Source organism: Vidua chalybeata, chromosome 1 (assembly GCF_026979565.1).
Source record: "Vidua chalybeata isolate OUT-0048 chromosome 1, bVidCha1 merged haplotype, whole genome shotgun sequence".
Classification (NCBI taxonomy): domain Eukaryota; kingdom Metazoa; phylum Chordata; class Aves; order Passeriformes; family Viduidae; genus Vidua; species Vidua chalybeata.
Window position 1 is genome coordinate 56,718,159 of NC_071530.1, and position 15,470 is coordinate 56,733,628.

At 46.1% G+C, this 15,470-nt stretch overlaps 1 protein-coding gene across 2 annotated transcripts in view; it reads left to right on the forward strand.

Moving 5' to 3' along the window:
* Positions 1-15,470, forward strand: part of ICE1 (interactor of little elongation complex ELL subunit 1) — a 72,502-nt gene that overhangs the window by 8,549 nt on the left and 48,483 nt on the right. For both annotated transcript variants that reach the window (XR_008435268.1, XM_053967996.1), the window contains exon 2: positions 928-999. Coding sequence is in view for 1 of the 2 variants with exons in the window: in XM_053967996.1 (XP_053823971.1) it covers positions 928-999 (72 nt within the window). In the remaining variant the exon portion in view is untranslated. The remainder of the gene's footprint in view (positions 1-927; positions 1,000-15,470) is intronic.

Here is a 15,470-nt window from a genome sequence, read left to right on the forward strand (position 1 = left end):
GCGGTGGGGTGTTCTGAATGGTGCCATTTGGGTGGTCAATGTTCTAGCAGTTCTGATATAACAAAACATAAATTAATAATAACTTCCTTTTAACCTCCTTCTCCCCCGTTTCACTTAAAGTAATAAAATAAATAAAAATTTAAGGATATGGGTCACGGTTGATGATGAGGCGTAGAAGGGTGAGGAAAGTGGTAGGAGGGAAAAGGGCAGGGGATAGTAGGGGATGGGGTAAGGGGGTATACAGACGTAGCAGGTGGAAAGTGTCTGTTAGTGATGATTGTCCACACGGCTGTGTTGGTGGGTGCACCTTTCTTCCTCTTCCTGCGGCTCCAGGCGACGGTGTCTTCCGCTGGAGCCGACGTCTTGGGGCAGTGGTCCGGGGGGTGGCTTTCTTTCTTGGCGTCGTCAAGGTAGGGTTTGATGTACTTCCCTGGGATCCACCTGGGGCCCTGCTCTGTGGAGACACATCCATACCCTCTCCCCCACGTTATAAGAGGGTACGGACCTTGGATGGTTTTGGACTCAGGGTTTTTCAAGAGCACAGGTGGTCTCTCCGTTAACAGCGCCCGAGTGTTATTGTGGAAATGGCACAATATGGGGGGCTCTCTGTCCGAGCAGTTCATGAAATTTAAGACATAGAGGGCTTTGCACAACCTTTCTACAGGGCTCATTGTAAGTGCCGAATTGTGTTGTTGTTCTAAGAGTCTTTTAATTTCTTTATGAGTTCTTTCTACAATGGATTGCCCTGTAGGGTTGTGAGGAATACCGGTGGTGTGGGTAATGCCCCACTGCTGCAAAAATTCCATGAACTGCTTGGACACAAACCCTGGTCCATTGTCTGTCTTCAGAGACTTAGGGACACCCAAGGTGGAGAAAGCCATGTACAGATGTTTAATAATGTCCTTGGTTTTCTCCCCCCGTATGCAGGGAAGCGAACACTGCACCCGAGAATGTGTCTACCAAAACGTGGATGTACTTCATTTGGCCAAAGGAAGGAAAGTGAGTTATATCTGTCTGCCATATGTCCAGTGCCCCCAATCCTCAGGGATTAACCCCGGTCGCAAGTGTTGGAAAGCGTAGGATTGGCAATTGGGGCATGTAGCTATGATAGCTCAAGCCTGCTCCCTAGAGATCTTGAATTGGCGGCTAAGCACCAGAGCATTCTGCTGGAAAAATGCATGGCTGAGCTTAGCTTGCATGTGGACATCTGGCAGGGTGGGTCTGAGAATTGCCGATTTGATAGTGCTGGTCATCATCGCCAGGAGATCCGCTCTCCGGTTGCCCTCAGTGATTTCTCCAGGCAGGTCTATCTGTGATCTGACATGCATTATATGATAGGATTGCTCTCGGTGGGAGATCAGCCAAATCAGTTCTGAGAGCAAGCCATACAAGGTTTTGTTTTGAATTTCCTTGAGCAGGGCGTGTTCGGCCCGCTCCGCTATCCCGGCCACATATGCCGAATCTGTCACCAGATTAAAAGGCTGTTGGAATTTTCTAAAGGCTCTCAAGACCGCAGCAAGTTCTGCGATCTGGGGGGAACCCTGAACTAATTGGACGTCAGACTCCCACTTCTGACTATCTGGGTCCTTCCAAGTGATCACCGATTTGTGGGATCTACCCGACCCATCGGTGAACACTGTGAGAGCATTTTGTATTGGGGTTTTGCTTTTGAAGGATTTTGGGGCCAAATAGAGAGTGTCTTTGAACAGTTTGTGTTTTGGGTAGTTGTGGAAATTTGGCCTGGATAGCTGTCTAATGATATTTGTAAATTTTCATTTGTTTGTAATAGCGAGTCCAATTGTTCCAAATTCAAGGGAAGATAGATGCATGCCGGATCACACCCTGCGAGGGTCCAGAGGCGCTGGCGGGCTTTCATGATAAGTTTTGACATTAACTCCGCAAGAGTGGTGATTGTTTTTGCAGGTTGGTGTGGGAGGAATAACCACTCGATGATAATGAGTGGGTCCCTCTGGCTGTCATCCCACTGGAAGAGGAGGGCATGTAAATTAGGACACTTACCCAAGATGGCACAGGTAAGGGGAAGGGACTGCACGACCCGATGCGCCTGGCGGGACTTGATGGCATCTGCGACTCTCTCCAGGGCCTTACGGGCATCTGGTGTCAGGTGTCGTGGTGATGCCAAGTCGCCATCGCCTTTCAGGAGGTTGAACAGTGGCGACAGCTCCTCCGTGGTGAGTCCCAGGAGAGGTCGGATCCAGGTGATAGTGCCACATAGCTGTTGCAAGTCCCGCAGGCTTTGTGGATTGTCCTTGATGGTCAGGGTCTGGGGCGCGACGGTCCTTCCGCTGATTAAAAAGCCCAAATACTTCCAGGGGGATGACAGCTGGATCTTCTCTTCTGCAGTTTGAAAACCTGCAGCCTTGATAGTTTTTACCGTCCTAGCCAAGGCCGCTCGTAGATAGTGTTGGCGGTACAGATAAGAATATCATCCATGTAATGTAAAAAGATTGCTTCGGGAAACAGTCAGCGGATAGGGGAAAGGACCTGAGCTATGAAGGTTTGACAGAGCACCGGGGAATTTTTCATTCCCTGGGGCAGAGTGGTCCACTGATATCTCTTATAAGGTTCCCCTCGGTTGATAGATGGGACCGAGAAGGCGAATCTGGGAGTATCTCCGGGATAGAGTGGGATGTTAAAGAAACAACCCCTATATCAAGGATGGCGAGCTGCCAGTCCCAGGGCAGCATGGAGGGAGAGGGAAGGCCTGGTTTCAAGGGGCCCATGTCTTCTATGACGTCGTTAACCCTGCATAGGTCTTAGAGCAGGCGCCACCTGTCTTTGCCAGGCTTCTTAATTACAAAGACAGGTGTGTTCCAGGGGCTGGTGGAGGGTATTAAATGCCCCAGGCGCACCTGCTCCTCTACGAGTTCATTGAGCGCTCTTAATTTTTCCTCCGGTAAGGGCCACTGATCCACCCACACTGGTGTGTCCGTTTTCCAATTTAATGGTGGGGAGGTGCGCTCCGCAGTGGCCCAGACTAAAAATCCCACGCAGGGCTAGGGATATCAAGACGGGCACCCCATTGGGACAAAACGTCCCTCCCTAGCAATTTTATGTTAGATGAAACTACAAATGGCCTAATTGTGGCTATTTAACCCTCCGGTCCCTCCACACATACCAGGCGTTTGCTGCAGCGGGACTTGACAGCTCCTCCCACTCTGGAGATTGTGCCGCAAGGGGACACCAACTCCCAGACGCGGGGCCACTCTGCCTGGGGAAGAATGGTGACATCTGCGCCGGTGTCTGCCATCAGGTCTAAGGTGACATTTTTCCCCTGGAAAGAAAACACAGTTGTTATAAGTGGTCTTTCCCGACACACGTTCTGAGTGAAAAACACAGTAGGGTCCTTGTTGGTGTAGTCGTTGTAGTCATCATCGTGTGCATGGAGGATGTAACAAAGCGCGAAAGGAGACCATTTGGGCAGAGAGGTGGATTTGTGCAAACAACTGAGACCGTGATCTCCGTTCCCGGTTCGAAGTATACGACCTCTGGGATGACCGTGAGATCATCTGGCGTGTTGGTGTTGGCCGAGGAGAAGGACGGTGGTGGGGTGGTGACAATACAGCAGTGGCAGGAATCCCACAGGAACACGGATCAAGTCCTCGTCGGGAAACATAATGTGGATATTACTGTGGAGGACTTGGCGGCGAGCGCAGCTCAGTTGCTTGGTCCTGCGGAGGAGCCGGAGTCCGTCCTCATGGCCGCGGACGTCCGGAGAAATGTACCACTGGGGCAGTGGTTCTCCGGGAGCGATGGAAGTGCAGGTCAATGGGACGGACCATTTGGTGTCGTCGCGCGGCCCCTCATTGCGCTCTGCTGTCCGTTTCCCAGCCGTTGGTAATGGGGATTCCTAAAAGGTGGTCTCGGGGAGGGGTTATACGAATGGTGGAAACGTTCGGGCGGCCAGTGTGGGCAGTTAGCTTGAATATGGCCCAACTGACCGCAACCAAAACAATGGGTGTTCATCAAATCCACCATCGCTTCCCCCACCCCTTTACTGACTGCGAAAGCCACCGTCTGCTCCATAGAGGTCACCTTTGAACACGCCTCCACCATCTTAGCAATGGTGGGCTCCGGGTCTTGAGGAAGTGCTCGTAGTATTTTCTTGGTCTCAGTGTTTGCGTTTGTCAAGGCCATTTTCCTAAGTAGTTCTTCCCAGGCCTCGACGTTCTCGATCTGCCTATCAATGGCCTCCTTCAACCTGTCAACAAACTTAATAAAGGTCTCTTCAGGGCCTTGAAGCACTGATGAAAAGTTATGGAGGGGGGTGGTGCCATCCGGGATCTTCAGCAATGCTTTTTTCCGGCATCTCTAATGTCATTTAACAAGTTCTCTGGAAGCAAAATTTGGTCCTCAGGATTGCTGAATTCCCCCTCTCCAGCCAAGGCTTCAAGGCCCTCAGCACCATCTCCCAAAACTTCTTTAAGATCGTATTTGTTAAGGAGCCGTTTAATAAGTTTTTTCCAATGAATCTCCCACAGAAGAAATTCTCCCACAGAATTTCTTCTGTGGGAGAGAACAAGGCCTTCGCGATGTAACGCCGGTCGTGTTGGACCAAAGTATGTCCCGAGAAGGTGAGGTCTAGTATGTTTTTAAAGAAAGACGAATTTTGCCCATAGTCTTTGGCCGCCCTCCTCAACTCCTTCACCTCCGCATACGGTAGCTGTTCCCACCATGGTTCCTTTCCCCTCGTATGTACCACCAGTGCTGCGAACAACCCTAGATCCCTTGCGAGATCTAGGTTCCCATCCTTTATAGCCTCAGCCCGTATCCGGGCCCAGCCTTCCCTCGGCTTGGTAGTGGGCCGAGGGCTGTCATTGTCCTCATCCTCTTCTGAGGATGAAGCAGGACAGGCTAGAGCGCGGAGCCTCTCCTTGACTGGTGGGACCTGGTGACGGGAGACCCTGCAGGCCAAGATGGCCTGCTTCCGGCCAGGCCTACTTCCGGTTCCAGTTGGTGGGAACCGGAAGTGGCAGGAGAGGGGGCATGGCCTGACCCACCCACTGGGGTGTGGCCTTCCGGTAGGCCTGTCCCACTCACCAGGGGCCCACCCAGAGGCGTGGTCAAGGAGGCAGGAGGGGAGGGTCCCGACGTCACGGAAGTCGACGCAAAGGTGGAGGTGGGACCCGACGCGGGAGTGGCAACCGACGAAGAGGGAGGTGATGTTAGAGTGGCGGGAACCCGAGGGGGTACAGGCACCATTTTATGTCGTGTGGCGACCGGCTATGTGGCCGTCGCCATTTTGAGGTGTTAAAACTGTATGTGAACTATTACAGCAACTGGGGATAAAACCGGGATCGGGGGTTTTTGGAACAAGGGAGTGGATAGGGCTCGTGCTGGGTGGCCAGTCCCAGCACAAAAAAGGGACCGAGTGGGACGGGAAGCAGCAGGGAGTCGGTAGCAACCCTGTGCCTCGTTATGGCAGGATCTGTCTCCCGACCCACCCGTAGGGGAAATGGGGTTAGGAATGAGGGAGGAGGAATGAGGGGTAGGAGAACTGGGACCCAAACTCTCCCCTTTTGATTTAACTAAATTGAAAATAGAATCATAAGTTGGAAAGAAACGCCCAACCTTAAAATTCCCCGAAACCTGAACATCATAAATATATCTCCCAACTTTCCCCCAGAAAGAAATGGAAAAAACATCATCCTTAGAGACCTCCGGAAAATGATCGAAAATAAAGTTAATGAAGGATTTTAAAACCCGCTTATTAAAAGAAATGTTCCCCAACACAAGGGATGACTTGGATGTAAAACTCCCGTCTAGCAGGGGAAAGGCAGTTGCCCATGATTCCCACTGCTGGTAAAAATCCTCGGCCAAAGCACATGTAAAAAGAAAAGCAAAGAGCCTGCATCGGCTGCTCCTTCAGAGCAGCAAAATTCACCAATCGCAGAAAAGGACGAGGCGAAATGAAAGGAGCCTTGGTGGGGCGGTGGAGTTCTGCTGGTCTCGTAGGATCCAAAGCTTCCCCCGAAGCTGTAGAATCGGATGCTTACGAGGTGTCAGCAGAGCCAGGGAGCAGGAATCTTCTTACAACAGAAGGAAGGCTGTCCCCGGAATTGGCGTTGAATGGCGCTTGAAATCCTGAGGAACCAGATCAAGGATCGAGGAACTTGCAGGAGACACTCTTCGCTGACCAGGGCAGTGGTCAGCATGTTCGGGCGCCAACTGTAGTTGTGGCCCCTTGGGGGCTGCCCGGATGCCCAGTCAGGCCAGAGATACCCTTGACTGACTGGTCCGCGGGGAGGGGCCGATGGCTCGCAGATAGCTCCACCGGAATTGACGAGAGGGCACTCGAGCTGCTGTAATCCTTGAGGTTTTATTATCAGAAAGGCAGAGGACGAGGTAAAGGCAGAGAGAGCAAGGAGACAAACACTCAAGGAAGGAGCAGGCTCCAAGAGCCTTGAGGGAAGGCGGGACTGGGTATATAAGAGGAAAGGAGTGGGAGTGGTTGGGGTGCAAATTGTCCAATGGGGAATGGATCAAGGGGAGGAGAAAGGATGGGATGATGTACAAGAAACCAATGAGGGCACGGGGAAGGAGTGGCTGTACCAGGTGAACCAATGGGGGTTACAGAGACGAAGAACTTTCTAGAATTGGGGAGTACATTAAACATTGATTGACAACAACAAGGGAGGGTATAACATGTGACTGACAGGTCCCTTTAGATTTCCGCTGCCTCCCAAGGGAGTGCAGGGGCCCCTCCCACACCCATTGACCTGCCGGCATCCTACCCTAATTTCTTTTCTTCTGATCCCTTGAAGTGTCCACAGTTCCTGTTCCTGCCACTCCTGCTTCTCATATATCTGATTCCCATGGATTACTACAGTGGATAGGTTTAAGTCTTTTATCTCAGAAGGTTCTCCCATGGATCCAGTAGACTGACTAAAAGCTTGGGACCAAGGCCATTCAGCATCGGTTTGGATAGAGGTACTCTCTAATTCCAAGACTCCAGTTACAATTATACACAAAAGAATTCTGTAAATTCATTTATTATTATAATTAACAGTTTATTTATTATCATTAACAATTCTGTAAATGATTGAACCCAGAGTTCAAATTGCATCTCAATTTGCAGCTAGCTGTTAGGTTATATGGAGGTGGGGGTGAGTGGGCAGGAGACAGAGACCACTTACCCCAAAGTTCATGTGGCAACAGGAAGATTTTACTTCCCAAGCCCTCCCTTATATAGAGCATTTAAAAGATCCAGTCTGGATGCTGTCATTGGTTTGAACTCCACGCCCCTTCAGGTTCTGGCCAGTGAGATGCCTGCAGCCTTGGGAGATATATGATTGGGCAAGACCCCTGTTGATCACAGTAACACCTAGCAAACTGAACAATGTGGACCAGATGTATTCCTCAACAGTTTAGAAAGCAGCAAATGAGGTAGAAATGTGCATCCTCAGAGACAGCACATTGTGTTACTAGGAACTAAGCATAGATCACTGTTACAATACAAGCTGGCTTGTACTGGGCAATTAATTTGGCTATAAATAAGAAACCCAGCTTGGTTCCATAAACAAGTCCCTGGCTTAGTGATGATAAATTTGAATACATACAGGGACTTCACCTAATCACGTTCCACCCTAAGCTGCAGACATCTCACTGGTCGGGGAGGTAGGCAGTGTTAAAGTTGGACTAATGAGCTATCCAGATCAAGAGATTCAAAATGTGCTATTTAAGGAGAGTGCGGACAATAAAACATGCTCCATGTTGTTGCATGAAGACCTAGAGTATGTATCATCTCTGTCTCTGACCACTGACTCCACATAACAGATCACCAGTCTGTAGGCATAAAGTATCATTTTAGTGTGGCATCCATAGGGAGGTAAGGAAAAGGAGATGTACATGGCATATTAGGAAGACATGGTGGCACAAAGGACCAAAGGCCTTCATGTGAAAGGACTCCTGGCAGCTGACTTCTCTTATGATCCAGTTATTAAAATTATTCGAGACATGTCTCTGCTTGAATTAAGGTGCAAATGAGACCATATGCTGAAGTCAGTAGTATCAATTTTATTTAACAGTGAATGTGGCGGGGGGGGAGAGAGTGTGAGAGGGAGAGAAAGAAATAGGAGAAGAGTGGGGGAGAGAAAGAGAGTGACAGAGAAGACAGATTAAGTAGAAAATATCACCACCCCCTGGATCCCAATGGTGTCCCCATTGACCCTCTTCTTCTGATCTTCTTAGTGATGAGGGTCCTGCAAAACAGAGTTCAATGGATTAATATACTTTTGGGCCAGATGACTATGCCCAGCTACCTCCTCTGGGAGCAGAGGGCAAGTTTGACATTGTCTCTTGCAACAGACTCTGCATTTGTTGCATCAGTTTGCATAGCAGGCAGTCCTCTGGTGCAAAGTCTTAGGAATGAGTCTTTCAGGGTCTAATGGTTTATGAAACCTCCTCAGCTGCCTCTCGTATGAATGTCCCATGTGGATGGGGCCTTCCCAGAGTGTGGGGGAGTTTACAAGTGAGCCAGTTAGTGTAAGGGAGTATGGGTGTTTACTTTCTCTGACTAGAGATTATGCCACATACACAAAACTCTCCTTTCCACCTTGGTTGGTGTAGAGTGTATGCAAACCTGGCCTCAGGAAAAGAATTTGTGGGCTATGGCCTCCCCACCCCAAACCCAGCCAGAGCTGATTTTCAGGGCAGCTGCTGGGTTTGGCTTTCTTTATAGATACATTCTTCTCCCTCAGCCTTGTTACTTCTTCCTAGACCTGAGATTATTGGACATTAGTGTCACCTTTATGTTATCTCAAGTTCCCTTTAGGTGGCTTGACTCACAGTCCAAACTTTCAGTCAAGAAGAATATTCAGGGAGGGATGGACTTAGGTGGTGGTAGCTCCTTTACAGTTTTGCCATAATGGGCAAAAAATCCTTCATAACATGGTTTAAGCCATTAACCAAAACATTTTAGTCTGTCACAACTTCTGATTTGTTTGCAGCAGGCAACCTATTTTTGGTGGAGAATTTAGCTGTAAACTATATCTTGCCTCAAAGTTTCTGAGAATCCGTAATTCTCCCTGGAAAACCTGGATGAGTAGTAGTACTGCTGAGATCCCCAGTATGAACAAAAAGCATCTCCAATGTCCATGCAAAATACAACATATTGGGCTTACCGTGTATATATTTTTCAGAACTATACATCTAACCAGCACACAAGGCACTTGTTCCATTGCATTTGTAACATGTACAGCTGACATGTCGCAGATCTAGCAAAGAGTAGTGACTTCCCTGTGATTTCTAGTCAACTTTTCCTACTTTCTGTAATTTCAAGGAAAAGAATACAAAAGGATTCTACCAATGTTTTGTCAAAGAATTTACTGCAATAAGAGTGGACTTTTTTTCCCAAGAAAGATCTTAAAGTTTAATCATGAGGCATTTTAAATAGATCATTGTAACCAGTACTCTCTCCTTCCTTTATCATGTAAACCATGTAAAATAATGCACTGCATACAGTAAAACTGTACAGGAGGATCATGCCAGATAATTTACCACTTGGATGTCCTCCCAATACTGAGAAGAGGCACTAAGAATGATACTTCAGAAATTACACATTAAAAAATCTTTATTGTCATGGTAACAGAATGAAGACCCAAATCTCCTCTCAGAGTTATTTTCATAATCAAAAGAAAGTGTACCTCTAAATTAGCAATGATGAGTGGCAACAGAGCTGCTTTCCAATATCTGACAAATCAGAGAAAAAGAAAATAAGATCTAAAAAAGAGGTATTGCAGTACTGAAGAAATATGCACAGAACACTCAGAAAATGTGGTAAAGAAGGTGAAAGTTTGACAAGGGAGATAAAAATATATCATTGGCACTCTGAACTAGATGTTGACTCACCCAGATTCCTACACAATGTCCATGAGACTATAGGAAACAGAAGCTTTTTTTGTCCTGTAGTACACTAGCCTGAAAAAACTATATATTTATTTTCAGCCCTCGGAATACTATGCAGTGATAACCCAGTAGATGAGTTCAACTGGTGTGTCTGGATTTGTCTTATACTAAAGCAAAAATCCAAAACATCAGGTGAAAATTGAACAGAAAAGCAAAAATTAGAATATTATTTGTCAAATTCCTTTACTGTCAATTTACGTAACAGAAACTCATAATTCTGCAGAATGTGTGTGTGTGTATACATATCTGTATAAAGAGGGGGGGGGAGAGAAAGAGAGAGAAGTAAAATAAGAGAATGTTTGGTTATACCAGATAGCCAAAGGTAAATGACTCCACTATGGCTAACCGCAAGTGATCATAGAGCTGGCAGCCCAGTTAAACAAGGTTTCTTAATGATCAACACTGAGGCTGATGTTGTTTCACATCATCACCAATGGCCTGGGAAAGGGGACAGAAGGGCCCTAGGACCCTGAGCAAGTTTGCATATGACACAAAACTGCACAGAGCACATGACATGCAAAGGCAGGCCTGTGATTCACATTGACCTTGACAAGCAAGAGTAATGGTCCACTAGGGGGCTTATATACAGGGAGAGGCTGATCTAACTGGGTTTATCCAACCAAGAAAAAAGAGGACAAAATCTGACTGCTGTCATCGATTATCTAAGTTGTTTTATAGAGAAGAATGAGCCAAGCCATTCTCTTGAGATGCTCAACAAGAAGCAACAGACTAAAACGGAAACAACAGAAATTCTGACTGGAGAGGATAAAAGATTCTTCATTCTTAGAACAGTTGAGCAGGTTGGCCAGTGTCCTGCGTAACCCAGAATGTTATTGTTTTCTGTCTCTAGCTGTGCTATGTCATCTGCCCAAAATTTTTACTGTCTCTTTAAGAGATGATGTCCAGAAATGGAACTGCAGAAGTATCTCAGTTTAGAGACAAATTTAGGAGAAAACTCTCTGGAATGAGTTGTCTCCTCTGAAAGGGTTCCAAGAATCCCTTTCCACCAATATGAAAGGAATGAGAGGGAGGTCTCTTTACAAACAAACTGTAGGCCTGCTGGTAGATAAAGTCAGATACTGATAGGTGAAAGAAGCAATGGTAGGAACCATACCTTCCACAGGAGTTCCACTAATTTATATAGACCCTTACTCATCCAAAGCTGTGCTAAATTCCTGGATTTATAGAAAAAGAACAGAGACATAAAGAAAAGACGGGGGGGGGGGGCAGAGCAGAGGGAATGCACATTAGAAGGGGGTCTCTATTATGCGATACAGGAAGTCTGTACCTCTCAAGTACCTCATCCAATTGGGAGAAAGGGAAATGTAACTGGGAAATCAGGATAAAAAAGAGGCTGCATTCTCTAGCAATTTGAGTGACCCCATAGAAAATACCCCATGGCCTCTGCCTTTATTCAAATAAAGCTAAAGGATTCCTCTATCTCCTTTTTGAACACAAACCGCTGACATTGTGGATTAATTTTCCTGACAAATAGGAAATGAATACTAGTGGATGAAAGTGAAAAAACAGAAAACTGAACAGTTTATTAACAAACAGAATGCCCACAAGGCACAGTAAAAATAGTAAATTAAATGCTAGATATAAAACTTTCAGACCTTGCCCTCCCCACCCACCCAAACTGTGAGAAATTAAGCCCGCTCCTCAGTTAAAATTTAAAGGAAATTTAATAAGAGACAATAGGGGACAAAAAAGGAACAGCTCTGGGTGCTTAGCCACAGCCAGAGGCACACCAGTCAACACAGCAACACTCCTTATATACCGTGGGTATTGCATCAGCCAAATACATGTTCATAAATTATCATACATATTCAATCATTTTAACATAGTTCCTCCTCTTTCCCTACCCTTCAGAGCATGTGCAGTCATCCTCTCCTTGTGGTTATCTGCTACTTTTCCATACATTCAACAGGCTTCTATTCTTTCATTAGTTAAATGTTAACATCACAACAACTCCCAACCAATATTAGCATCACAACACAACATTCAAATTGAAAGATCTCTAAGCTTTTTTACAAAGGTCAACATTTTGAAACACATGTATTCACTCTAACAATTGTGAAAGCCAACACTGTAATACATTCATCACACAAACAAAAACCCAAAACGCCAGGGGAAAAGTACTGACTCTTGCCACGTGGTAGAAGATAGCGCTGGCCTCTTTCAGGAAAAGAAACCAAACAGGAGCTTCATGCTGTAGTTCAAGCAAACAGATGAAAATTTGTTGACTCTCTGGCATTAATCTCCTCTCCACTGCAGATGAAGCAGGTGGGCTAGAGCCTCTCAGCGTACATTCTCTCCTCGGCTTTGCTTTCCCAAGGTCTGGGACCAAAAATGGAGCAGGCCTCTCTCTCCCACCGATCCTGACCAACCTCTCTTGGGCAGGTCCCATTTTCTCTGGTCTCAGACTAAACAAACTGTCCAGTTTACCTCTGTAATAGATGAGCAATACGATGATTGACTCTCACAATTAACAGACAAATATCATGTATATAGGTTAAGAAATGTTTTATAGATTTATAGTTATGTTTTACTCCCTTACATTGTTATCAAGGGACAACCAGGTTTGGGGCATTTGGGAGGGTTCGCTTGTCACTATGGCGACATCTGACCTCCAATCAGGGTTTGAGGAAGTAAACTCCACCACTAGACAGCAAAGAAGGAGTTGATGGACAGAACTTTGGGCAGGGCAAAGGGGTTAAAAGGCAAAACCTACATTGTGGGGGCAAGCACATAATGGGAAAAATCCTTTTGCTCCCAGCGCCATAACATTTTCTGTATTCAGTGTTCTGTTGTATTTTTGATAAGATTTAATAAACCTTTCTAAATTTATGAAAAGCGAGTAGATATTTCTCACACCTCGGAAAGTTGCCAAAAAATTGCTGCTGCAGCTTCTCTGAGGTCAAGAAAGAAAGAAAAACTTCTTGCCTGGGTTAACAAAAACCAAGCTAGCCAAGTGTCTTCATTTGAAGAGACAGGAGACTGTGAAGGAAGGCCTCCCATGAAATGGAAAAGGTAAACCCCCTCCCTCCAAATTACCACAATTTCAAAATTAAAAGGCTCTCAGGCAAAGATATGGGAATGGGAATAACAGTTCTTTACTAGGAAAAAACTAAATTTAAAAAAAAAATGTAATTAGTATAAACAAAACTACTGATAGAGTCAGAAACCTGACACCCTGAGGAGTCAGGGTGTTAGTGATAGTCCAGTTAAATGGTGGCTGCTCCTCCTGCTCCTGGAGTGGCAGATGAAATGCTGTTGAAGCGATGATCCAGTAGAAGGGTGTAGTTCTCTCTGAAGGTCTGGTGATAGAGTAGATGGGCCTGGTCTTCCTCTGGGAATCCAGTGAAGAGGCTGAGGCTGAGTTGCTGTCTAAAGAAATGCTGATTTTATGCAGGTAGGGATGCTTGGCTCCTCCCTCTGGGTGAAGCATCTTACAATGGAATCATGTAACTTTATCAGTCATGCAGTGGGCCATTCAATGGCACATTAACAGAAGATATCTCTCCGGAGGGAGACATTGTTCTTGGAAAAGATAAGAAAACTGCCCAACAGATGGCAAATAGAATATATGCTTATTTTACAAGCCAGGACACCAAGCAACAAAAAAACCCAAAACAACCAACCCAGACTGCACCGCACCCCCACACCAACACCTGATGAGTGAGGCTTTGAAAAACCCCGCCAACAAGCCCAAGGCTCACCTCTCCTCCAGACCCACCTTAAAGATACAGCAAGCATTTTTGGGCATAAAGCAGAGGATCAGGGAATACACTATCATAAATCATCCCAAGACAAGAAGTCAGCAGGTGCCAGGGTCTTCTTAAGGTTGGGAGTACTTAGGCAGAAGCTCTATTGCCTTTCTCTTTCATTCTTGTGGGGAAGCTGAGATGGTTCAAGGCAGAAGCCTTTTTTGTCTCTCTTAGGGCTCCTGAAGAGGTTTGCTTCAGGCACATCTGCGAGTAGCAACTGGGCCACCATTCTTTGGTGACTGACAGCTCTGCTTCTCCCCCCTCCTCCCCTTTGGAACAGCAACCCGTGACAGCAGCACCAACACTGGCTGAGTGCAGCAGGTGGCTGGAGGAGGCAGTGAGAAGTTGCACTGACCACACACAGACACACAATGCCACAATCAGGAAAAGGAAACTTGGGAGCTGACTGTGAAAAACACCAATCACTTGGTTTTTAAAATTTTTAAAGTTTAATAGTAATAATAATAATAATAATAATAATAATAATAAATGGTTATAAAAATAGTAATATAATTAGAGAAATAAAAATTTCAAGTTAGGACAATTACAAGACAATTAAAAGCAAAGAATTATGGACGTCCGGATGCTCTCAGGCACTTAAGCCCCGACAAGCATCTTTTGTGAACAAAGGAATAATAACCTTTAAAAACCATACACTGTTGCATATTCATTCATGCGTACTTCATGGTTATGCATACATTCTATTTAAAATAAGAAACTCTGTCTGGAATATGTCAACTCCTTCTTTTAATCCCCAGGGCGTCTTCGAGTCTGAGCAAGGCCTGAAGAAATTAGCTTCTTCTGATAAGAAAACCATAAATTCCTCTTCTCTGGAAGATTTAGGTGTTCTGTGACTGTTATCTCGAAGCAAGTATCTCATTCTTTAAAAAAAAAAAACCTACATACATAGTTTCTATTTTAACTACAAAACTACATTTACTATACTATTAAAATGTTAATACAGCACTTCTAATCAATATAACATAATACATATAGTATTCAATTTAACATTTGCAAAAAGCCAATCATAAAATATGCATTTTTCACATGACACCACAGGGTTGGAGGCCCCAGGCAATGCCAGCCCGACCCATCTGCCACCAGAACCCCTTCATAAGCTCCTACCTTCTGTCGTGGTTTGACATGGAAGTGAATTTTTTCCAGGAAGTTGGGTCAAACCAATCAGTGGTCAGGTTTGGATATTGGCACCTGGAGTGACCACTGAAAGTATGGACACGCCTCTGAGAACACAGGGCGTTAAAAGCAAGAACTCCCAGGAGAACTCTCTCTTTGGTTCCGGTCGTCAGAGAATGCAGACTCTCCCCTGCCCGGCCATCGGCTGGGTGGGGGAGGGGAAGCCACACGGCCTTGTCCAGGTAGGCCGAGGGGGCTGAAGATCTGGAACTGAGCCAGCTCCTGTGGACGGAAGGGTGGAGAGAAGCGGAGATGTCTTTGTTCCCCCCCCACCAGAGGGAAAGTGACAGAGAGCCTGGTGGCACCTGGAAATTTGCCGGCAGAGGAGAAGGAGAAGGGGGGGATGATGTCCAGCATGGGAGACGGAACGCTGGATCGAGATATCAGCCGTCCAGGGAGTCTGAACTTTTAACCCTTTCCAGGAAATGAGGGCTTTGTAAAATATTACTCCTCCTTGATTTGTAGTGGAAGAGAGATAGTCCGGGACCTGAGATGTTAGAAGAAGAAATATTTAGGTGGGAGGAGATGATGAAGTAGCTTTTGGCTGGACTTTTCTTGTTAGCCATGGACTGAACCAAA